The sequence below is a fragment of the Pomacea canaliculata genome, linkage group LG10, assembly GCF_003073045.1.
Source record: "Pomacea canaliculata isolate SZHN2017 linkage group LG10, ASM307304v1, whole genome shotgun sequence".
Taxonomy (NCBI): domain Eukaryota; kingdom Metazoa; phylum Mollusca; class Gastropoda; order Architaenioglossa; family Ampullariidae; genus Pomacea; species Pomacea canaliculata.
Window position 1 is genome coordinate 20,995,509 of NC_037599.1, and position 26,391 is coordinate 21,021,899.

The 26,391-nt window shown below is 36.1% G+C and overlaps 1 protein-coding gene across 1 annotated transcript; it reads left to right on the forward strand.

The window, feature by feature from the left end:
• LOC112573784 (HEAT repeat-containing protein 1-like) lies at positions 1-26,229 on the forward strand. The gene is made up of 46 exons (XM_025254384.1): positions 1-134; positions 2,370-2,535; positions 2,927-3,143; positions 3,316-3,460; positions 4,459-4,560; positions 4,891-5,151; positions 5,471-5,556; positions 5,849-6,115; positions 6,482-6,577; positions 7,079-7,298; positions 7,713-7,805; positions 8,967-9,052; positions 9,244-9,434; positions 11,162-11,292; positions 11,386-11,553; positions 11,846-12,002; positions 12,316-12,467; positions 12,843-13,026; positions 13,205-13,385; positions 13,647-13,662; positions 13,742-13,879; positions 14,092-14,316; positions 14,586-14,717; positions 15,093-15,187; positions 15,651-15,788; positions 16,063-16,160; positions 16,364-16,485; positions 17,012-17,140; positions 17,305-17,547; positions 17,829-17,880; positions 18,191-18,351; positions 18,969-19,136; positions 19,821-19,964; positions 20,126-20,296; positions 20,538-20,713; positions 20,871-20,970; positions 21,104-21,183; positions 21,526-21,610; positions 23,059-23,193; positions 23,386-23,493; positions 23,716-23,786; positions 24,113-24,210; positions 24,499-24,653; positions 24,983-25,141; positions 25,478-25,586; positions 25,961-26,229. Exons 2-46 carry the CDS (start codon positions 2,394-2,396, stop codon positions 26,047-26,049), a joined length of 6,276 nt encoding a protein of 2,091 aa, XP_025110169.1. The 5' UTR covers positions 1-134; positions 2,370-2,393; the 3' UTR covers positions 26,050-26,229.
• The last annotated feature ends 162 nt before the right edge of the window (positions 26,230-26,391 follow it).

The window sequence follows — 26,391 nt, forward strand, 5'->3', positions numbered from 1 at the left end:
TATAATGTGTTTGACTTGTCGTGGGTAGCTTGAGTTTACACACGTGTGGAGAAGAGCTCTTTGGGGTTTCTTTCCAAAGCCGAACCTAATGTTATTGATACACCTGTGTGTAAGCCGTCTGCCTTAACAACAACGTAAGTTATCGTTGAACAGCCTAACACGTGGAAGTATGCACTCCACTGAGAAGTAGTTTAGTTGTAAATAGAAATTTATCATTGGTTCCTCTAGTGTTTAGAAGTTCTTCAACGCGATGGAAAATATAAGTTATCGAGTCATTTAAACTCTGTGATAGACTATAGAGAATCAATAAAATCGAGATAAAGCTGTTTTTGATTAGCAGTACAAATGACAAACATTTAAACCATTTTATTAAGACCGAAAACTTGGGAAATTGATTCTCTTATGACCTTACTCTCGGTTTATTGTTACACATGAAATCGTCGCATTGCTTTTATCTACTAGTCATCACTTGCCAAGTACCTTTTTGTACTAAGTGTTTTACTACTGCTTTATCATTCCCACATACATCTTTTGAATGTGTACAGGTCTCTTTCAGCTCCCTATTGCTCAATGCATCTGTTATGCATCTATATACCCCATCACAGCCTCTACCTTTTTCTCAGAATTTCATGACATACTGGGCTATAGCAATGCACCCAATAGACCCCCAGTGCTTCTTGGAGATGTTAATGTCCATTTTGACAACAGTAAAAAGGTCAGAACTGTTGTACACTTTTCGTCTCGTCCAGTCTGTTTTGCAGCCCACTCATAAAAAAGATCACATCTTGGACTGGGTCATGCATCGACCTGATGACCAGTTAGTGCAGGCAGTTGATGTTTTTCAAGATCTGTCATCTAATCATTACTGCATATTGATTGAACTTGATCGCAAATGCCAATCTTCAGTGCCAGTTTTTAGACTCGCTCATTATGCAGTGGTGATATGCTCGCATTCAAAGTGCAACTGCAAATGGTGCTGCTCCAGCCACCCTCTGCTGAGCAACTTGCCTTTGTTTTGTGTAGAATTATTGATGATCATGTCCCAGTGTCTTTACATCTGATGTGGCAGTCCAAATGTGCACCTTGGTGTTAATAAATAATAATTGGGAGAGTAATGTCCCTTCGCCTAACTGGCTGGAGGGGACCAGCTGTCTGTCATTTTTTCTCGTCCATGGATCTGCGTGGAGTTTTGGTTTCTCCTACTCATCTGTGATGTTTTTTGTGCCGTTCTCATCTGTTGTGGATAGTTTTTGAGTGCTTGTGCTGTGTCATTTCTTATAACAGACATCGTTTTCTGTCTCCTGTTCTTCCATCTTGCTTTGGATTTTTGACTGTACCGGATTTTGTGCCACCTTTACTGACAATTTTAGTTGTTCTAGCATTATGGACCATTGCCATTTTCTATTTTTGATCTATGAACCACTGCCAGGACTCTGTTCTGCTTTCAACTGTGTTACCCTAAAACTTCAAATTCAATCTGAACTAAGGGCCATTGAGAGCCTACTCGGGTCACGGGGCAGACGACTTACTAAAACAAGTAGCTGGTCAAGTTCATACATTCAAGAGTGAGCATGCCTACTTCACAGCAATCTGCTGGAGCTAGCAGTCACATATATCTTGTGTATAGAGCTAGTGGTCACATATATCTTGTGTGGTGTACTGCACGCTGTGGAATATATGCATAGCAAAGGTGTCATAAATAGCAGTGTGAAGGCTAGACAAATTTTAATATCAGGTAGCGGACAGGTGTGTCTCACTGGCCTCCACAACTCTCTCTCTCCACAGTTGCAGGCGGCCAGCACATGTGAACAGTCTATGACTACCCCAACATGCTAATGGTTGCCTTCATTATTTCAGTCTGGAAATTCTTGGAACAGAATCTGGCTATTTCTCAGTGATTGTAAAACTAACCTGAAGATCTTACTTCTAGAATTTGGCTATTTTTCAGTGATTGGCTTTGAGACCAGAATCCATTATTATTATTATGTTTGTGTGTTTTTCTTTTCAGTAAAACGCTTTGAGCCCACCTTTAATGGTGGGGAAAAGTGCAATATAAATAAACTTATTATAGTTATTAAATATGTGTGTTTCTTACTGTTGTAGAGTGTAAGGAAAACTTGCTTTTTAAAAATACTGATTTTCGTATCGATTTTTGATAAATTAGAAATCATTGTTTATAAAATATGTAATGACATTGAAAATGTAGTGAATTTTTGCTTGAAGTTTATGTGTAGAAAATAAGAAAAAATGTGTACAAGATCTGAACATTTTTTAAAACTGTTTAAGTGGCATAAAATTTCATGCAAATACTTTAAGCTTTTCACCGAAAGCATCTACTGGCTTTTCAGTTTCCAAATTTTGACTTGCAGGGATAGAACAGTTAACAGACCACCATGTCGCTTCTGGCACAGCAGCTGCGGCAATTGGAAGTTCCACAGATAAAGGCATTATTGGGAAAAGACACAAGAAAACCTTCATTTCTCTTTGATGCAAAGGAAGCAGCATCAATTGACAGAGAAACATTTTTTGCTATTGGTATGAAATTTCTTTGGCATACCTTTTCTGTTGTTTTTTGTATACAATTACATTTGGTTTTATCATTAATATTATGTGAAATTGTTCTGCAAACAACAAATAACTTCATGCTTTTCTACAACTAATTGTCAAATTGTGCGCATGCGTGTGTGTTGGTGAGAGAGATAGCTTGTGTTTATACTTGTGATAAGACCATTGTGTTAGGTTTTTTTTAAATGGAAATGTAGTCTTTTACTGTTTGCTAAATCATAATTGTTAAAAGTAACTTACTGATAAAACTTAAAAACATTATCCTTTTTGTTATCCATTACCAGCAATCCACTAACAAACTTTTTGATGCAATATCCTTTTAATCAACAGTCCCAGCATCTGCATTGTGTAAATTTTTCAGGTATTAATGGACTGCAGGAGTTAGAAAGTCTTGATGAGTCATTTGAGGAGTTTGAAGCCAACCTTTTCCATGAATCATCTATGTCATTTGAACGCAGCATCCAGTCACAGGAGGTCAATGATCAGTTAGATCAGACAATCAACAAAATGTTGCTGCGTTTGTCACCTCACCTGCAACTCAAACCTGCACAAAAGGCATTAGAATGGCTTATACAAAGGTGAAGGGAGAGAAATCTATCTTAGACTTTTAATCGACTTAAGGCTTCACGATTTTGTAATTCAAGCAGTTTTCAGTCTGTATTGAAAGCTGCTTTTATGCTGTTAATCACTTAAGATAAATAGATTAATCTAATAGCTTAAATCTCATCCATTCTGATTTTTTATTTCCAGATATCGAATACACTTGAACAACGTGGACAGTCTGATCTCATGCTTTTTGCCTTATCATGAGACTAAACTATTTGCCATAATGCTTCAGCTTTTGGACTTGACTTCTCACAAACTGTCAAGATGGCAATGGTTGCAGCCTGTAAAGGTCTGCTTCTAAATTTGTTTTTTCGTTTTTGCTATGGATTTATACAAATTAGGTAGAAAACCTATATGTAGGATAAATGCACTAATTAGATATTTCAAACTAAAATTAAAATTGTACAAATACTTTAAGATCTTTATTTTTTCTGATATGAATTTCCAATTTGAAAATTTGCCAACTTTCAATGCCTGTAGGTAATAGCTAGAGTGCTTTTTAAGATTAACAATTTGAAGTGACCTGCAATGTTTTCTATAATGCGTTAATAATACAAAAACCATGCAAAGGTAACTGCCTTGAAAAATAACAACAGTTAGCTTTTATTGTTTTCCTTTGATACCAAAACACTGGTTGCAGAGTCTGCAAAACATTTTCTTCTTTATGTTTATGGCATGATTTACTAGGTGTTAACCTAACTTAAACATTTATCCTACAAATATATTTTCTTCTAATTCAAAGAAAACTTGATAAAAAGCATTTTCTCGGCTTCCCATAGTGTACTATCTGAATGCTTTGTATGGCTGAATTCTTAAATAGAGATACTGCCATGTGGAAAATAATTTTTCTGATGAGGATAACATTTATAATGATAAATAATAAGCAATTAATATTGAAACTATTTTTAATTGAAGCGATTCAACCACAGTATTTTCATAGGAAGTTGAATTAAGATTTACATTATGGCTTTTAAAGTCTCGCCTTCAGTGGTCTCAGTTTGAGATACTTCCTTTAATGCTCTTTAAAAGAGTATCACAAATAGTTGTTTTTATTATAGGTTGATAGATATAAATTTTTTAAAATATCGGTCGAAATTTCAATTGCCACTACATCGGAAATAGCTAGCAATCGTGCAAACTCGCCATAGCGTGGCTAAAGAGTGGGAGCTAAGTATGAATGTTAACAAGAGTAAAGAAAACCAAAGCATTTATTATCTTGTAAATGTATTTTCTGTACATGCTGGTTTTAGAAGTCTCGTGCTGCTAACAAGAGTTTTGTTGTTTCAGAAATCTGGAGTGCATTTATCAAGAACAACTTTAATCAATCACTGCAAGACAAATCCAGCATTTTTGTCTTTGGTTACAGATTTGGTTCCCAAGGCAATCAAGGTAAACTTGATATATAGTACAGGCAGATAACATTTGTATATTTTTGACATAGTGTATAATAAGATTTCATCCATCCAAATTTTTGTCCATGTGAAAAATCACTACTTTCTGTAACAGATGTGGAGAACATGACATTGACATAAAAGATATTATTGTCAGTTTATTTAACACCAATTTGGACGACCCTCACTTGCTGTTCTAATGATATATGTTTACAAAGTTCTTTGTATGAATTAAAACAAAAACTAAGTAACAAACTAAATAATTTGATATGGAGAAGAAGAGCATTAAAATGTAATTTTCTGAACACAGGTTTTCATGTTTTTGTAGGCATTTCAAGAGAGTGAGACTGCGCAAACAGAGCAGTTAAAGATTTTTTTCAGCTTCTACTCAGCTACTCTTGTGGGTGTTCTACACTCAGGTTCTATCACTGAGCAGTTGGTGTCGGCCATCTTGCCATCACTGATGCGTGGTTTGAAGTCAGAGTTGATCGATTACAAAGCCTCATCATATGTAGTCTTGAGCCAGCTCATGTACAGAACCACTTTGAAAGAATCACTTTTACAGAAGCTAATGAATGTTTTATGCAAGGTGGGCATCAGTCGATCTGTTGAATGAATAAAAAATGTTAACAGTTAATCTCTTTATGATCAGATAGCACTGCAACATACATTTTCAGATGCAACATCTATTGTGCATTGTCCACAGTTCTGAATTTTCATAGGATTCACCCCTCCCCTCCAGCCCCTAGTATCTTTTTATTTAAAGAGAGTGGAGTTTTACAAGAACACTGCTATTTAAATTTTTCAGTTTCATTACTTTCTTAAAAACTCCTGTAGCAGGATGGATTAATCTTTGAGATTCTGATATTTTTATTTAGATGCAGAATATATGTTATGTTGATTTACAGAAAATCCACCCAGATCTGACCAGAGAAGCGCTTTATGTGGTGTTGCTGATGTTCCAAACACAAGAGATTAAAATGATCTCTAAGAGGTAACCCAGCATTTTACAATAAGCTGCTCATTGTTCAAATAATAGAAAGGAGTGGTAAGGTATCATCTTTGCAGTCCTCTTCAAAGATTCACAATATGGCTAGTCTTCTAGGGCTCACGTTTGCAGTTCCTTACCTTTAATCCAAGTAGTAGCCTGAGTCACAGTCTAGTTACCTTAATTACAACATGCTACACTCGTTCGACGCACACTTGCCACTTAACATTCTGCACATTTTTGTAAGTATTGGAATTTTAATTTGCACTATCACACAGTGTAAACATCTTATTTTCAGAGCCTTCAAATATATCTGCCAGCTGCCATCTTTTGCCATGCACCTGACATCGTTCTCTGTCAGATTCAAAGTTAGCTGTTTGGTATCAGCTGTTTTGCCTATGCTGGTGCCTGCAGCAATGAAGCAGACAGCACTAGACATTAGCAGCAGCAGTGGCTGCAGCAGCATGGATGAGAGTGAAACACCAAACCCAGAAATGATGCAGATATTGTACGACATCATAGCTAATGTTACCATGGACATCCAGTGTGTAACACTAGCTGCAAGGTACTGAGCATTGCATTTTAGAACATTTGTAGGTTAATGATGGTGATGTGGGAGATTTGTTGAGGAACCATTAGGGGTTTGAATTTTAGCTTTTTATTTCTTTTTTTTATTTTGTTTATGACAAAGACTGTTTTAAAGGGGGAAAAAAATCAAGTTTCTCTTTGATTTTGGTTTTATATTTAATGCTTTTGAAAACATTTCAATCCATGTTTTTGGGTTAAGTCAGAGAGACATGTGTTTATAATACTTTATCTGGTTGTGTTTTGCTTATCTTTTTCTATTGTTTCCTGTGAGAAAGTTGGTTTTAAAAAAACCAATGCAGTATTTTTTTTATGTTGATGCATTTTAAGTTGTTTTGCTGTGCAGACTGATCTTAGAAAACAGTTTACAGTTTGTCTCAAGAGATGATAAAGAAGAGGCACTCGGCAGAATGAGAAAACTGATCAGGATCTTTGAGATAAGGTGCGCCGCTTTATAAGAGTTTTTACCAGCCTTTGTAATCTTTTGAAGTTGTTTGTAAGCAAACAGTGACATTTGTAATATAGCCACTTTTTTTTTTGCTTTGAAGTCTTTATAAGTCTTTGAAGTTTTTTGCTTGTATAGTCTTGGTGGGCAGAAAATTTAAATCATTGTCCATTATAGTGGAAAGTGGGGTCATCATTCTGTAACCAGTTGTTGGACATATTATGTATTTTCAGTTTAGAGCCGTTGCTACACTACTTTTCATTAATAAATTTAAGTAGTTTCTTTTTAAAACAAAATGTAATTGATAAAAGTGGAAAATTGTAGAGATTTTGTTGACCAGTTTATGGGAATAATTTCTTACCTGGGATGGTATGTTCGAAAAAAATGCATTTTGTAGTAAAGAATAATTGGAATGCATGTCTATTAAAATGAAGTTGAAGGTAATTGTTTTTAATGTTGCTATTAACTTTGTGTGATGTGATTGGGTCCACCTTACAGACATTCAGATAACTTCCACGTAGCAGTGGATGCTGTCCTGGCATCAGGTCTGGCTAAGGAAGAGAAGCGGGCAGTCAAAGAGTTCCTGCACTTGTCTGTGGCATCTGTTCAGCACCATTTAGCACCAGACAGCCAGGCCACTTTGGCCCTTAGACTACACCATCGCAAGGCAACAGTCCGAATGACAGCTGTCAAATATGTCTTGGACAACCTGAACACGGTATGTTGGATGGCAATAAAAACTTTTGACATCTCTAAGCATTTTGCATGCTGTATAGATGGTAATTGCATTTTAGTACTGGTGCATGCTCTTAAAGGCCAAACTTCTGCCTTAGGGTGGGAAAGAGTAGTTTCAGCTTGGGAGGGAGGTGAGAAGCGTACATGGTGCTGGCTAGCATCATGGTCATGCTTTGATAATTGATTGCTTCTGTCTGGTCTGACAAGTACTCTCATCCTTCAGACAGTTGGAGTTAAGCCTTCAATATGCGAATGTCTTTTATACACCATAGTGTTCCTTGTGTTTCGTGCTTAAGTTGTGCTTTCAAAAAAATTGTGTATGTACTAAATCATGACAGATATGTAAGACTGCATATTTAATTCTTGATTTAAACCAAAAAAAACAAACTTATTTCAGCTGGAAGATCATGCATCAGTTCAAGAGTCTCTCTTGATTCGCCTTCAGGATGATAGTCAAGCAGTAGTGACACCCATTTTGGAATATCCTGAGGTACAATGCATTCTTTTCTTTAACCTGATCATCTATAAGTATTATCACCACAGTTTTTATTTGAAGGGAGTCAGTATATGTAAAAGTAATGAAAAGCTGTTTCAAGATTTGTACATTTTTGTATAAAATATTACTCTGCATTCATGATCTATCCTAAAATTACAATCTGTTACAGCAAGTGCCTAAAATTGTAACGATGGTATAATGGTGAGGTGGAAATTTTGCAAGAGTCTAACAATATGAAATTCTTGAACTTGTTTTCTTCAAAATGCAAAAGAATATTTGAAAAGCACTTCTCATCCATGCTGCACAATCAGATTTGGTTGTGAATGTAAAACTTTCCCCTCAGTGAAATAAACTCAGCAAATGTCTATTTTGGTAGTCCTGTTGCTGTGGGCAAGCCACTTACCTCCTTTTCCCCACTTCTTGCTTTTGACATTTTACATACAATGCCTGTCAGAAACAACTGGCATGCAGGAAATGTTAAATTTATGTTATTGCTTTTCACAATTAAGACCCCCTTAGACTACATTTATACAGACCTTTCCAAATTATGTTTGTACTAACGTGCTTGTTTCACTTTAAAGTTTTAGATTTTATGTCAACTTTATTCTTAAAAAATACTTCAAATAATATCACTCAGATAAAAATTAGTAAATTCAGTCTTGTCTGAAGCATTGCCTACTATTAGGTATACTAGGAGGCTGATTTTCAATCACTTGTACTAAATATCAGTCAAGCAAAATATTTTGACTTCTGTTTTTTACCATTGCTAAAGTATGAGGTCACGGCTTGTCGTCTTGTAGTTAACAACTGGAGCAGACCTTTGCTGGTTTGCCTACCTGGCAGCTAGAGGCATTTGTTTTATTAGAAAAAAAAGATGTGCATTGCCCTTGACATTTTTTTCTTAGCCTACTCAAGAAAAAAGAATGAAAGGGGATGCCATAAGCAAGGCTTTTAAAAGTTTCAAAGTTCAAAGAAAAAAGTAGGGAACCATTTCTGCTGAAAAAAGCCTATAAAATTTGGAAGGCACCAATGTTTTGATGATAGTAATTTTAAACAGTTTGTGTAAAGGCTTGCTGTTATTACTTTGGCAACTTTATAACCAATTTTACCAGAAGTACTAGCCAAATTTGTGACATTCTTTTTCTGATGTGGCAGCTGTGGACACTATTTTCTGGCAGAGAGGAAGACCTGAGAAGTGCTTTATTAAAAAGGCTTGCAGTTGCTGATGCTGGTTTAAGCAAGTGAGTTCATTACTATAATAATAATAGTTTACTACTATAATAATCAAATTTGTAAAGCATATTATTTTGTCATGGATGCAATTTTAGTGTGGTACACATGCTATGTTAGTGTTAATATCTTTGAAAGTTCTCGATGCAGATGCTAAAATCTATGACTTTTAAAGTTTTATTTATATTTTGTCTTCTTTCAGATCAAAGCTTGTGTTGCAGTTGATAAAAGTTCTACTAGAAAATCCAGATGCAAAGACGTCCAAGACAGAGGCACTTGTTATATCATATTCATTCTTAGTGTCAGAGCAAGTGGATGATGCGCAGCTTGTTCTCCAGATTCTTGATTCAGCAGCTACCCATGGCAGTCATATTATCAGCCATCTTGTTCAAAGTAAGTTTGTGATCAAATATGCCCCAAGATAGTTAAAGGATAAAGAGATGTTTAAAAGGACAGAAACTTGTTTAAGCAGTTGGTTTTTTTTTTTGTAGTGGGGGATATCAGCATATCAATGTTTCTGATTTTTAAAAAAAAAGACAAGCTCTATTCTAAATGTAAACAAATACACACATAATAATTGTGACAGATGTGGGAATTTTCTGCACACACTTAAATTTTCAGAAATAATCATAAAAACATTTAGCATCTACTAAAGATTTTGTACCAAAAATAATGATGCACTCTTCTCCCAGCCTCTGTTCTCCCCAAATCATTTTTTCTTAAAGCAGCCTCAAAAATCACTGCTTTGTTTACATGTAAACTTTTGAAGCACACCACTTTTAACCCCTTCTGGCCATTTGGGCAGCAATTCAATTTTGGACACGCGGTGACTGGCAAATACCACTACTGTGCCTTTTGTTTCAAAATTTGTCTAAGTGGCAGAGTTATTAAGCAGTTATTGGGAAGTCACGATGGAGCAATGTTTGGTTTGCCAACTAAGCAGGCATAGTTGAGGGGTAGATGTTTTCTTAGGTGCTCTCATATCAACCCAAGACTGATGAGGGCCCCCCCCGAAAGTTGACTGGTAAGAGGGAAGAACCTAGGGTGGGTGGAAAGGAGGAAGTCATCATGGCTGAGAGCAAGGCAGTTGGTGTCAGTGTAGAAGGAAAGAAGTGTAGTACACATTGTATGAGGGAGAAATTGATAATGTGAACATGATGCAAAACTTATCAAAGAATTTACTTTGATGATTTGATAACACTAATAACCAATTCTTAGATAAGTGATAGAGATTATCAGTTGCTCTATCCAACCCTACAATGTCATGAAAATGAATGAAAGGTTGACAGACTTAAATTTGGCTGTCCAGTCAGGCAGTTGGTAGTGACTATATTGAAAGATGATCAGTAAATACATGTAACAAGAAAAAGATTTATTTAACTTCTATTGTTTCCATTGTGTTCTACTGTACAGCAGATATATCGAAACAAAAATGGTGAAAGGAACAAGAATGGTTGCATTTTTAATTCTACAGTAGTAATTACTGAAGAAGCACCAAGACAATTGTACAGACTGGAAGAATGAAGTTTATCTTGAAATGTGTTTCTCTGATAGTAGTATGGTCTGTGATATTTGCTCTTTTAAGGCTAAACTTTTACTGTCCATCAGGAAACACCATTGTAGTTATTTAAGCCTGTTCAGCTAACTTTAAGAAACATTTTCAGCCAGTTCTGATGTCTGTGAGTTAATGTGTAGGAACAAAAAAGAACAGCAAGAATGTGTTCTGAAATTGGGTGTGGCAAGTTTGTAGTCTTTGTGCCTCACTGTTTCGTCTTGGCAGAAATTTGTTGATACTTTTCAGATGTTGAACATGACATGCTGTTTCTGGTCATGGTTTATTAAAATTGAAGAATAGACAATTTCTGTGATCTTTTACTTGGCCTCACAAAATTCTTCAGCTCCTTTGAACAACCATCCTTCATGCAGGGGCTGTTCCCTATAATAAAGTGTTTAAGTAGGCTAGTGTTTGGCTATCTGTCTTTGGACATAAGCTGAAGATTTCTATTTTTGCATTGTTGATAGAGAATTTTTGAAAAGGCTGGATTAAAAGTTGATACATTTATGTGTGCTATTACACAGGTTTTAAAGGAAGATTTATTTTTTGTTGGTCTGTTAAACAGAGTGGGTGCCCATGTTGAAAAACTCTATAGACAGCAAAGTTGTTCCGACACAAACATCAACAGCACTGAATAAAGCCCTGGTGGAGTGCTTGGCTGAATTTATGGTATCAACTGATAGTCCTTCATCTTTGGTGAGGAAAAAAAATTAGCAGCTAGGCACTCTTTTAATGTTTGACAATGTACTTATGTATCTTATATCGGTTTTCTTTATTTTTTTCTTACAGGTTGAAAGTCTCTATGAGCAAACAGGTTTCATTCCATGTCAGGCAGCACTTGCTGGCCTTCTGTGTGAGGTGTGTTTGCATGCAGTGCAAAAGACCAAAGATGAGAAAATAACATGTGGTTTGCAGCTACAGCTGGCTTCAATGATAAAGGATATTATCTTGGACAGGGTGAGCTAGAATGAAAAAGACACCTTTTATTTGTGTAGTTGTGTATTCTTGATCATGAATAGTTGTCATTTATTTGGCATTATTTAAAGGATCATCGATTGAAGCTGCATCAAGATAAGTAACCATGAATCTGTGGTATATTGAAATAACTGGGATAGAGAACAATGCTTCAAAATAGTTTCATTATTTGTAACCATTTCCTGTAACTTTTAAATTAGAGCAAGTTTATTTAGAAATAAATTTAATATATTTTAACATTTATGCATCTAAAACTGATAGTTTTACATTGCAGGAGCTGATTCATCGCAAGTTGCATAAATCTGAAAGCCAAGAAATTTTAGAAGTTATGTTACATAATTTAAGGCGGGGCTGCAAGCTACCAGCTGCATGGTTAGTTGATCTGTTTAGCAGATGGATGAAGGAGATACATATGCCTCTTGATCTTATGGGTATGTATAGATTTCTATTAAAAATTTGTATTATGAAATCTTCAGTATTTCAAAACAATTTAGCTGACACTTGGGTCATAAAAGTAAAAGCACAGTTTTAAGGCTGTGGATGATTAAGTTGAGGAACTGCTAAAGTATTTATCTGGCTTCTGAAATAAATTACATTGTACTTGAGCATTCCTATACTTGCATGTAGGAGGTCAGTATTCTATAAATTTAATAGTCATATTGATTCTGTTTCTCTAGTATTTTGGCAATATCTGAAAAATTGCATTAAAAATTAGGTTTGTGAAAAATTAAATTTTTATTTCAGCTCAAGAATTTTGGCAGATATCATGTACAGGAAAGGTGTCAGATGTATGGTTACAGGCAATGGTTATCATGACAGACCTACTTTTGGAGTTATCATCTCACAGTGGAAGGCTGGCTTCTGCTTTCAAAGAACTTCTCAGCCATTTTCCTAAGGTATGGGTGAGCAAGATGGATAATTGAAACAGATTAATTAGTAGTACAAATACATTACCTAAGTATATGTTTGAGTACCATTTAAGGTGCTTAAAGAGGTATGATACCATTGAACAAAGAAGAGGGAAGTTGAGCAGATTAGTAATGGCAGTTGTGGGTGGGAGGTTGATTTGTGTGACATTAATGAGCCACCTTTAAAAATATGAGTACATGTATTAAACATTTCTGGGTTTTGTTGTTCTTTGTTGTTGTTGTTTTGTAGAAATACAAGTATCCGATAGAACCTGAAAGAAAATAAAGCACAGTTATATATGACATATTTATGTGCATGTTTATATGACAAGTCTGATGATAAGCATATTTATTGTCTTTTAGGTGTTTCCCTCACAAGAGCAGTTCCTGCGCTACCTTTGCATGTTGTGGACAGATGTAGGCAGTCCTGAACCTTGTGCTAAGTTGTCTGCCCACCGTCAGGCACGGGCTATTCAACTAGGCATAAATCATGTGGAACTTCTTGCTGGTGCTGATGCTGTGTCTTTACTGGACAAACCTGCTCCAGGTAATGTATTGACGAGAAATGTAAAGACTGATTTGGGGATGACAAGAAAATAGTGTTGTCTTTTGATCCATACAAAATTATGCTGTCCTGTTTTGTGAGTTTTATTGCTTGTATCTGGTTTAAAAATATCTTTTCCTGAGTGAGAAAGATTTGAATAACACTTTCACCTTTGTTTCAGTTGTTCCATGTCTTCTGGCTCTCTGTGCATGTGGAGTATCTCGGTTTGCACCAGTGCACTTCAGTGTGCCACTGTTCTTGTCAAAAAATGTGGCAACCATTCACCTTTATACAAAGCTTTTCTGGAGAAATTATTGCGTAACCAGCAGGAAATCACCAGTGATGTGGCTTATCTTTCTTTGGTGAGAGAGCGTTTAGTAGGATGTTGTAGTGCATGTAACAAGTTTTATGGGTTTATATAACATTTGGAAATAAGTTGGCAATACTACTTCTGCAGATACTATTGCATCGTTCACCTTGCAAATGCTTAAAGATGGATATTTTTCTTAAAATTGTTTTGGCTTCAATTGCAAAATTTAATTTTTAGTCAGATTTTGATTTGTTATAGATGTGCTATTATTGAAGATTTTTGCCTACCTAAATGTAATATTCAGTTCTTGTAGGTTAATTTTAGAAACAGTGAGTGTGTACTAACCTTTTGCTTGAAACTATCATGGTTTGAATTCTTGAAATTGTCTGTATTAATGAATTTTCACAGGCTGTAGCTTCAAGCCTGAAGGTGAAAGGAAAGCAGACAGATGTGGCTGATGCTTTGTTGAAGGTGGCCAGCAGCAGTGAAACACCATCTACTGTTGTGAATGGTGTCCTCCAAGCCCTGAGTGGGCTGGATTCAATGGTAATTTGACTGTGCTTGATCTGTTGAATAATTTTTCAGTTTGCGTTGCCTGCCTGCATGTGTTCTTGTACTCAGATAAGTATGAGAATCCATGCATGTATTTTCTGAATCTTCTGGGCTAAAATTAATAGATTCTTGCTTGCTTTTGGCTCTCATTTTCTGTATACATCCTTGCACTAAGATTTTTATTCATTTTTGACTACTTCCATCAGGAGACTTTTGAACCACTGTTGCCTGTACTGTCACATCTGATGGAGAAACAAGCGCCAAACAACACTGATCTTATTACAATTCAGCATCTGACAGCAAGATTCACTCCGTCTTTGGCATCTTGCCTTAAATCAGACAGCCCTGCTATGCAGCTGCTGACAGAAGCTGTCAAAAGAGATGCTGTGCTGATTGATGGAGTCCGCTTGCAAGACCTAGTTATTGAAAAGGTTAGTATAATGCTAAGTAGTGGCATTAAAATAAATATTTAATGCTTGTTGCCACAGCATGCTGCTGTGCAAAATGTATCTGTAAAAGGTTTAGGTCTACCATCAGAAGTAAAACGTTTACTTGTCTTCTTTAAGGCAATACTTTTTTGGTGTTGATTTTTATTCTGCAATCTGTGCATAAAGAGTATAATTTATTTAGAGGGAAATTTGGAGATAAGTTTTGCATTATACTCCTCTTAAACATTTACAGAAGTTAGACTATATTACAGGTCAATAGAGACTTCTTCTCAGCACTCCCAGATGCTGCCTCTCAACACTGTGTGGCAAAATGTCTTCTTGATGCTCTGCTGAGCACAACAAGCTGTTCTACTGCTGCCCAAATACGTAAAGTCTTCAAGCATGTGAGTTTGGACATCACACTAGTTTTGTGTTGCATTAATTTAGTCCTTTGACCAATGTGGTTGTAGAGTAAATGCAAGAGACAAAGTAACTAACAGGGCTTTTTAACCAACCCTACTAGATTCACTTCTTGATGTATTTGCACTTTGGGTTAGTCTGATGAATGTCTGAGGACTGCACGGTTGGCATCTTCCTTAGGTGACGGATGACATTGTAGATAGCATAATGATCATATTATTTTTTTGGAGATGTATTTCTTAGTAATGTTTAAATGTGCATTAGTTAACTCTGAACTACTTGTTTCCCTTTCTTGTGGGGGGATATTTTTAATATATTTACCAATATTTAACTTGAAGAAACATGTTTCCTTTCCACAGGTCTCTCTGTCAGTTGAGTTCATCTCACAAGAGTTGAGTCCTGTTCTGAAAAAGACAGCTGCCAGTACTTTACGAGAAGTCAAACGTATACGACTGTGAGTTTGTCCATGTACAGGCCACTTCATTAATGAATTTTATTTAATGAACTTTTTGAAGTTAAGCTTTTTTTTCAATAGTATGTGGCAAATATGACAATTTATTGATTATTATTTGTATAATTGAGAAAAAAGTTTGTGATACCATTTACCAATTTTGAGGCTAACCCAAATCTGTTGTGAATTAGAAATTACTTGCATTATAATCAGTTTTAGTGTCTGGTGCTTGTAGATTGTTAGGATGTCATCAGTAGGTATCCTATATCATTGGCATCTGACCTTTTGTTATCTTGGTCACATTACTGAAACATGTCATGTTAGGGTTAAAATGTGAAGGGTTAAAATGTGAAATACTCCTTCAAGGTTCTTGTGAGAGAAAGGGGGATGATTAGGAAACAGAATGTTTGCAGCACTTGTTCTTTAGCGGGTGTTTGAATTGATTATTTTTCTTCTGCTGTGACAGAGAGGAGAAAAACAGAGACACTTCATTTGATTCTGTGGAATGGCAACGGGTTATTCTTCTGTTGGAAATCCTTCAAGTCAAAAAGAAAATTCCAAATGGTTCAAAGCTAGTGCCTATCTGCTTCAACATTCTGTCCAGGTGTGTACTATCAGGTTTGTTGGGCTTTGCAGGGCATGATTAGAGGGACTTTGCACACATCTTATTCAACATATTTTTCAGGTCACTGTGGTTTTTCTGCAATATTTGGTCAAATATATCAGTCTGAAATGGAAAGTAAGTTACTTTTAGTAGGTCTCACTTAAGGAACTGCAGGATGTGGAAGCTAGTGAATGTATTCCTGGAGGTTTGTGCTTGATTAGCAAAATATAAATGTAATAAAATATTTAAAGCACGTGAAGTTGGGTGTCAACAGAGTGCTGGAATTGGAGACTCAAGATGATGCAGAGTATTTGAAGCAGCTTATCTTGGGAGTCGTCCACAATTTGTGCCGTAAGCACACACCCGAGACAGGTAAGATAATTCCTTCAAAGACAGCATTCAGATTCATTGTGTTTACTGCATTTTAAAATGGCATGCTAGGATAGTCAGTTTTTAACTGCATTCAGATATAGATGTACCTATGCTTGTTTAAGCTGTGGGTGGGAAATAGATTTTAATTTTTAGCCGGACTTACAATGATGCTTTAATGTTTGGAAATTTTGTATTTGCTTCAGGTCCAGTAGAAGGAAATGATTTGAACATTGAGGCTGTTGTTCGATGCATCCGGTCTTCAGACAATCCACACACTCATCAGCAAGCACTCCTGGTCCTAGCAGTGGCTGCCAAGATTGTGCCAGTGAGGATGCTGTTCACTGTTACTTTTATTTCAGTTTGTCAGCCTGTTCCATTCTGTGATAGGCATTTGATAATATAATTTTGGGAAGACAGATGAGACCAGAAATACACATTAGTTGGTTTAATACCAAAGTAATGCAATGTGCTTACTCTGCCAATCCCTTAAAGGGTTGGGAAGGGAAAAATGGTGAGGCAGAAGAAATGGGAGTTATCTATGCAAAAATCCTGTCCCCAAGCTGAACATGATCTTCAACATTTCACACCCTAATGACAGAAAAGCTAATAGACTATTCTTAGCTTTAATATAATAATAAATTGATTACTTCTTAAGAGCAAACTTTGATAAATGATGAAATTTTCAATTGTGAAGTACTTGTACCACTTTATGCCACTGTATAGACAGAAAGCTTCTTTAATTATTGCAGCAGAAGGGAATTTACTTAGAGAAAGAGAAAAATGTGCAATGAAAAGCAGATTTATTTTTTCACAGAACTAGATGCAGTACTCATTTAATTTTTAATCTTTAGGAGCAGCTGCTGCACTCTATGATGTCTGTGTTCACATTTATGGGAGCCAGCATTCTGCGGCAGGATGACAGTTACAGCTTTCGGGTTATCAATCGTGTCATAGAGACTGTGTTTCCTGCACTTTTCATGGTGAGCGTGTTAATGACATTTAAGATCTCTGAAGTTTGCTTACAGGATTGTGGTGATAACTAAACACATAAGTATATTTTGAATCTTGACTTGGTTTGACATCTATTTTTAGCTAGCTTGAAGCGAATTTTTTTTCTTTTTAGCTTTATTGTTTTGCTTTCTAGGCTTGTGGAGATAAGCCAGACAGGCAGGCAACTGACATGGTTACCATGGCATTAAGGGTATTTGTGGATGCATATGCACATATCCCAGTCCATCGCAAGCCTATGCTGTTTGATACCCTGCTACGAGTGGTTGGAGCCAGTACATACATGTGGCGATTCTTGCTGGTCTTCATTGAAGGGGTAGCTGTAAGAAAACGCAGTAGTACTGGTGGAGAAAATCCGGAAGTAGGTGGTGAAGAAAAGGTAGGGTTTTAGAAAACATTTATGTTTGTTGTTTTTTTTTTTTTTTTTTTTTTTTTTAATTCACATCATTCATTCACATCTTATAGGTTTGTTAATGAGTGGTTGGTATTATTTTTCAGTTTAAATGTCTTTATCTAGTCCAAAATTAACAGATTACATGTGGTGCCCTGTATTTTTAAGAAATTTGTACATCTTTGCCTAAAAATGATTTTGATATTAGAAACAGAAATAACAACTGTCCAGGAGCACAGATAAAGTTGGTTTTATTCCCTCCATTCTAGGCTCCAGGACCTATTGCTCAAACAGATCTAGACTTCTTGTTGAGTCTGATTTGTGAGTTTTCCCCTGTAATTTGTCTGGAGATGGGACACCATGCCATCACATATCTAGGACAGTTGCCCTGATGAAAAGAAAGAAGGTTTGTTCAAACATCACACATTACATATTTGTGTTTTGTAAGTATATAGAGACATGGTTTCACTGTTTGCTGCTTTAGGAATATTTGAACTTCATGTAGGATTGTACACTTCAAGAAATTGTATGTGTCATGCTTTTGTCACATAAAGACTCGCTCACCCATAGAGTTACAATATTGAATATGATATCAAAACTAGTGAGCAATAATTTTATCTTTTATCAGAAGCCACAGGGTTCCTTGCAAAGTCTAAAGCTGTGGAAAAAAACAAAGAGGAGAAAGAAATCTTTAGTGTGGTGTTTCACACAGCAAAACAATTGCGACACTTCAAGTATGCTACCGTCTTCACTCTTTGTCATATTCTGTCAAGTAACAGTTTCATTGCACAGGTGAGTCTTAACCTAATCTTGACATACTGGAATGCCCATTTCAGTAGGATCTCAGCATTTGCTGCTGCCTAACAGCTGAAATAGCAGATAGTTTTTGTGCTGAAAAATTACAAATTATCTGCTGTTCTAAGGAAGCAACTGCTGCATTCAGAAATAAGTTATCTTTAGAGCTATATGCCTTGAAATTTGTTTCTTTGCTTGACATCATGATGGATTTAACGAGGACATAATTGTAGTCTTTAATGATTCATATTATATACAAATTAAACTATTTTGATCAACCCTGCCTCTCACCGAAATTACCCTCTATGTTGCCACCCTCACCTCTTGCCCAGCATTTGTGTTGGATGTATGGGCGGTGTTGTTTTTACAACCCTTTTTTAAAAAAGTTTTTTGGTGTGTAAGAAATTTTTTAATCTGTAAACTTGATTGCTTAACTCAATATTTATTAATTATTCTCTCTGTGGTGATCTTTTAAACACAAGTGGTTACATCAAAGGGCTTTCCCTAAGAGGTTGTGTTTGAGTGACTTGTGTAGTCATTTTGTAACTTATTATTAGGTTGTTGTTTTTTTTTCATGTGAGTAAAATGAAACATTTATGTCACCTGTGTTGCAGGTTTCAGACAAATTAGATGAGGAGTTACTAAGAGCAGTACGACAACTCTTAGAAACTGTTTTAAAATACTTGTCACAAACTTCCCAACTATCCGACAAGTTTTCATCAGCACCAACTGCAAAATTTTGGCGAGTGCTTTTGCACAAGTGTCATGATTTGCTTGATTGTGTAAGTTTTTTTAAATTAAAAAAAAAATGGGCAGAAGAGAGAATTAAAACATGTAAATTTTTTTTGAGTTGGGTTGGGATGGGTCAGAAGTATACCTGGATATATTATTCAATATCAGAATTGAAGTCTTTACTTGAACTTATCTTTCCACTTTCATTTGCATTTTTCATTAAAAAAGTCAGGATTTACTAAAGTTGTATCAAACATCTGGATTCTTTCACAGTTGCATACTCTTTATAGTTGGTTAATTTTATAATTTCCTAGCCTCATATCTTTGAAGCATCTGCATTGGAGATAAAAATTTCAGTTCCCAGTAAAGAGGCTTAGATTAAAAGAAAACTGTCAAATTTATCAGCATGATACTGTTTACTACAATTGCTTCAGGTTAAGTTAGGTTCTATTTTTTTTAATCTGTCGTTGTGGGAGAGACTATTAGTGTATTTAATATTTGCATTTTCCTGCCACAAGTTAAAAAGAAATCTTGAAATTTTATGTAAACATGTTCCAAGTAAATAAGGCTCTGGATATTTAAAAATCATACTTTCAATAAATAATGTGCTAAGTTCACCTTAAAAATTGTTCATTAGACAAAAAGTTAATTCAATGAAGAGCCACATACTTTTTGTATTAAAAAATATCATGAGGTGCACGGTGCATTTATGATGTATGTTTCTGTTTGTACAGCTTGTGACACTACTGCCTCAAGATCACTTCCTGACAGTTTGCAGTGGATTGATAGACAGCGTTGTGCTCAGTGTCCAGCGTAAGGCCATGGAGATTCTGTCATCAAGACTGCAACATCTTAAAGAATTGTCAAACAAGGATCAGGTATAGTTTTATTAGCAGATGTAAATGACATGTCCATAAGAAAGATTGTAGTGAGTTGTCTAGCAAAGGTATAAATGAATGAAAAGGTAAAACTTACTAAACTAAACTTGTTTCATAAGACAATAAACCTCTATTAATGAGTGAATTTTATGTTCTGTTAGATTGCTCAGCTACTTGGCATTGTGGGTAAACTTCAAGCCATTCTGAATCAAGCATCTGAAGCAGATTTTCCAAACAGTGAAGAGTTTGCAGTAAATATTCAGACAGCGCTTTATACCTTGAAACTTCTGTGTCGTCTGCTAGGAGCTGCAAACCCTCACACCTTTTCACAGGTAAGATCTTTTATTTAACAGTTTTTAATGATTTGACGTTGGCTTAAAATGTGTGCATTTGAAGTCATACTTCTGTAGATCTACACTGTGTTGATAGTATTCTGTAGGAAAAGGTAGGGGATAGTATGTGAACATCAAAATACAAAGACAGAAATCTGCTCACACGTTATTCAGGCAATATTTGTAATTCTAGTGACCTCAAAAGTTATGAAAGCCATCCGATGCTCTTATCATCCGTCAGGTTCTGCAGCAAGTGTGCACTCTTATGACCAGTTCAACAGTGGCGGCCCCTGTCCAGGCATCTGCAATGCTGTGTGCTTCAGAAATTGTCAGCTGCATGAAGGCTCATGCCATCATCCATCTGTCTAATCTTGTGCCAGTGATTTTGAAGCAGGTGCAAGCTGCAGATTCAGTTCAGTAAGTGATGACTTTTCAATCTTTGTACCTTCTCAGGAAGAACTAGAAAATGTTACAGGTGTTTAGGGCGATTGCCTGTTAAGTTACTTTTGTGCCGACAATGTCATGCTTCTAGATCATTTCTTAAAAATTTGCTAATGCTATTATTAATTTTCAGAAATGATGTTTTAATGCTGAGCTGCATTACATCTCTGCACAAAGTTGTGGACACCTTGCCTCATTTCCTCAGTCCATATCTTCTTGACCTTTTGATCCAGGTATGTGAGAGACACTTTGTGAGTAATATGACTAGACTGTCCATTACTAAGGATGATGGTGTTAGAAAATCAAATGTTTATATTTTGTTACTCAGAGTTATTTGATTGCTACCATTTTTTTTTTATCTTGCAGGTCTGTCATCTTTCAAGTGTGATAGATGTTTCAGCAGGTGGACAGAAAGCACAGATTGCTCAGCGATTGAAATTGATCAGGTTATTATTTTAATGTGCAAGTTTGTGTATAAGTGTGCATTTGATGTCTTCCCTACAACTGTGTGCGTTCTTGCGTTGTAAGTAAATTGCTGTGAGCCTGACTTTGGTGTATTATCATTAAGCATCTTAATACAGTTAGCTGGGTTTTAAGATCAGTTGCAATATCTTCAATAAAGATAATAGCAGTCCACAAACCTTTTTTCATAGTTTTGTTTTCTAATAGCCTTTTCACTTTGTTTAACGTCTATCCAAAAAAAAAAACAACCAGCAGCATAAAAAAGATTTCATGAAGTTATGGTGACCCATTTTTTTGTTCTGACGATGATTTTTTTTCCTCTGCAGCCATTCTATAGCAACTGCAATTCCAGCAAGAGTTCTCCTCCCAGTGATCACAAACTGCTACACCAAACTCCTGGAAGACAAACAGGTATGAGAATCACTTTGGATTTTTTTTTTTTTCTGGTTCACATTTTTTTTTAAAAGTAAGATTTAACTGCATGCTGAATATCTTTTTTCATGAAAAGTTCTCAGTGGTTCTACAGCTTGACTGTTTGGTTCTTGAGCTATTTTACATGCAGGATTTCTCTGCTGCCACATTCCTGCCAACAGCTTGACTGCTTGGACTTTTCAGCTGTTTACTTGAACTGGGGCATCCTAGGCATTCACATCCCCCTTCTCCCCCTTGGATTTTAAAGATCTTCTGGGGACAGCTAGATATTTCCTTTAGTTTGCTATCCCTTTCTTGTCAACCCTTCTTGAAATGGAGTAATTTTTGTCCCCACGGGGTAGGGGGTGGAGCACCGTATTTTGTGCCTGGTGGATAAACACAGATGCTAGTGTGATGCACTTGTACAACCTAGATTGTGCAACTCAGATGTCCCTAGCATGACCAACTGGCTCTGTTGTGAGCTCTCCCCTGTATTCTGTACTGTCTTCAGTTGTTATGCATTAGTGGCTGTGCATGACTTTGGATTCTGATGTTGATAATGAAGAATTTTTCAAATATAGTAGACTTTCTATCAGACTGTTGTCTGGATGTTTTGTAAAAATTAACTGCTGCCCTTACCATCTTTGTCTTCCCCTCCTCAGATCTGCTTCAGTTTTGCTTTCAAGATGCTGAGTTTTTATCACACTGATTGTTAAGACATTCGATTCTGCTAAAGTGACACTTAAAGTTAAAAAGCAGTTGTAGCCCCTAAATTCCTAATGGTTGAGTCTGGTAGGTATTGTAGTTACTGTCAGTACAACTTAATTTTTTTAACAGTAATTACTGTACATCAGATGTGGGATCATAGTTCATCATTTGAATACATACATGCATGGACATTCCAAATTTATCCAACATTTAAAATTTTTTTTAAAAGATGTTTGCTATAATCAAAAGAGAAGACTAATGATGCTGAGGTATTACATAATAAATGTCAAATGGGATGCGGAGTGCATACTCTATAGACACACTGAACTGGTTTAAAATATACTTGAGTGCACTTTTTCAAATAACTAGGTTTAATTTATTACAAGATTCACAAAATCAGAGAGAAGCATCCCACTTCCATTTACATGCAAGCTTTGACTTTTTAATGTTCTCTCTTTTGCACATAAATCCAGTTTAAGACACCTATTAACACACGTTCCCATTTGTTCTATTAATATTAAAGTTTTGACTGTGTAGATATTTTCTAGAATAACACCAGGAATGTTTGTTCTCTCTGTGCACATTCTCTATTTCTTGAGTGGTAGGTCTAGTTACTTGGATTTTGGAAAATATAATCTTGTTGTGAACTTAACCCAATCATTTGAATGTAATTTTACATTTAAGTAGATCTTTATTCAGTGATATTATGTATATTAATGTGAATGATGGTCTTGTGGTAGGAAAGCGTGAAAAGCCTGCTCATCATTCTGGACGAACATATACAAAAGATGAGTCGAGAGGATATAAATATGGCATATCAACAGTTGCTGGCTTTCTTCCTGTCTGCTCTTGACTTTCGCATTACCCAACGCAAGGTGAGAAATATTTTTGTATTTTGCATTGTGCCATTTTTGTAACATCTTAGGATTAGCTACACATTTAAATTCTCTGGGTGTGCACGCATTTATGTGGGTTGGTGCAATGTCTGCATATATGGGTATGGTAAAACTTTGGTGTTTGGAGATACAGTTCTCACTAAGGTCCTTTCTGGTTCTTGTTCATTCTAGACACTAACATCTGCAGTCGTTGATGCTGTTGAAGGAACAGTCGTCACCACCTTAGTCAGCATGGTGTTGAAGATGTCTGAAGTTACATTTAGACCAATGCTTCTAAAGGTTTGTGTTTAATTTGAATAAATAATGCTTATTGCAAGTAAGTTAAAAAGTTTTGGTGAGATCAACAGCAAGAGTGGTAGGTTAACTTGTGTGTTGTGTTGAAGGTTAGATATCAAGTGATTTAATATCTGTGAGATGCTTTTTCTCAGGGTAGGGGTGGGACTGGAAGGGGACAACAGTGACTAAAGTCTCATTTTTCAAATTGCTTTATTTTTTTCCCAGATCTTTGAGTGGGCAACTTTACAAGAAGCAAGAAAAGAAAGGATACTTGTGTTTTATCGTCTCGCAGACAGGTAGTGTTTTTATTATTGTATTTCGTCATAGTTCTGTGTAATGTATTTGAAGTTCAAGGATCAAGAAATAGCCTACTTAGCCAGGTTAACATCTGTAGCCTATGCATTGAGCACATTAATTGACTTCTGTTTATGGTTTTGGAAATTTGAATTAGCACATGTGTTAGACATTAATTGGCCTCTGTTTATGGTTATTAGAAGTTGAATTAGCACATGGATTAGAGGCATTAACTGTCTTCTGTTTATAGTTATTAGAAATTGTACAAAGTAAAGGTACACAGAGAGAGTGCAGGGTATAAGGTGAATTTACCTTCTATTGGCTGCAGTTTAGTGGACAAACTTCACAGCCTTTTCCTGTTGTTTGCTGCCCACATCATTAAGCATGCTGCTCAGTTGCTTGACCTTACTAACTCCAGCAAAACAGGTGAGTGTCACTTGCACATACAGAAATTTCTCAATAACTCAGAAGCTAACTTCGTTTATGGTTTTTTCCCCCTGATGATGTTGACATCCTCTAAAGGAGACTTCAATCAATGTCTGCAGTTTGCTTTCATTTCTTTTCCTGTAATGAAGAAGGGGAGAAGAAGTCTTAGTTGAAGCGGTAGTAAGAATCTTTTATAGATGATTGATTTTCAGGTACCAGAAAAATGCCACTCACACACTTCATAAGACTGATGATGATCTGTGAAAAGTTTTCTTCTTTGATTATCAGATGAACCATACTTCAAGAAGGACAAACATCGTCTCAAAGCTTGTCAGCTGCTCAACCATGTCCTAGGATGCCTGCAGAAATGCTTCCTGTATGATTCTGAAAACTTCATAAATAAAGAGCGTTTTGACCTGTTGATGCAGCCTTTACTGGATCAGGTAAAGCCTTTTTTCTCTCCTTCAGATAGGGAGTTCTTTTTAGATCTTCTGCCTTTTCTCTGCATTTTGTAGAGCATTGAATTTTGAAGCACACTGTTTATTTTTTATTGGTTTTGTCACTTGCAGAATAAAAATGTTTGAACTTTTTTTTTTTTAAAGATTCTTGCATCTTAATTTGTAAAACACTTTCTTGTCAGCTAATGAAAGTGGATTATATTATTAGCCAGACAGCAACTTTTAGTTTTGATTTGAAAGTTGCATTAGGGTTGGTCTGCTAGCAGTTATACTTGAATTGCAAAGTATTGCAGTTCCTTCTTATTTTTTTACAGATAGAGAATAAAGCTGGGGGAGATGAGGCCTTCCATAGCCGTGTAAAAGAGCTGATTGTTCCTGCAGTGGCCAACTTTGCAGCAGCTGTGTGTGATGACTCCTTGTGGAAGACCCTTAATTACCAGCTGATGCTAAAAACACGTAGCTCAGACAAAGAGGTATGCTCTCATCACTCATGCCATTGGCTCATGTTTATAATCACCTTGCCTCGTATCATGTGCAATCTTCCATGTGTCACTAGTCCATTTTCAGTTGTTACCACAGGCTAAAGAGGTACAGACCTGATAGATTTCAGACAGGTGTAGAGCGGACACATTTTGTGTAATTAAAATTTTTGTACCTTAGTCTTTATTTGTGCACATATTGTTACTACGTCATCAGTCTTTTGGGGGTGGCTATGTCTCATATAATTGGTTTTCGACAGTGCACTAGGGTTTTGTAAACATTTGGAAGATTGTAGTTCTGCAAAACTTGACTCATCCTGTTTGTTCCAGGTGCGGCTGGCAGCACTCACAGTACTTGAAGAATTTCAGAGAAAGCTGGGTGAGGATTATCTTCCTTTGCTTCCAGAGACGATCCCGTTCTTGGCAGAACTGAAGGAAGGTAAGAAATACAAAGTCCCTATGTCCAGCTAATCATATGATTCTTGTGGCAAGTATGAGGTGTGAGGCTACTTACCTGTAGTTGTACATCAAATATTGTCTGCATGTACATTAAATACAATGCTTACCAGCAGTGTGCAAATGTCTGAAAACAAACAGTCATGTGGGGTTATAAGTATTATTTTTTTCAGCGTCTAACCCAGTCAAGATGATAGCATCCTTTAATTGTCCTGTTGACAAGTATTGTCATACAGCTTAAACAAAACTATATATTATCTTTTTTTTTGTAAAGTTTTATTTTCCTTCTATCTCGGCTTAAATTTGCCTGTAATGATTGTAATCCTAAATCTCATTACATTGTTTTTTGGCTTGCAGATGATGAAGATGACGTTGAAAAAATGTGTCACAAAGTTATAGAAGAGATAGAAAAGACATTAGGAGAGCCCATTCAAAAGTATTTCTAACAAAGGATGGCTGGTGTGTTTAGTGACTGATGTGGCTTCCTGTGCCTCAAGTGAATACTGACACTGCTGTAAACTGTTTTTATTGTTGTGAATAGGTGGGAAAGGCAGCAACATGTCACCTTGGTCAGTATGAGTGTTGATGCAAAGGATTTTAATTTACATTAAAATACACAAAAGGAAGTATGGTTGTCCGCATAACTTGTCAAGACATGGTTGTGAAGGAGTTTCTAACAATGGTTGTTAAGATGCTAGTGCTGATGATGAATGATAAATATAAACACCCTATTTAAATTTTATACTATTTCATCAAAGAACACATGCTTTCATCCTAGCTCTTTTATA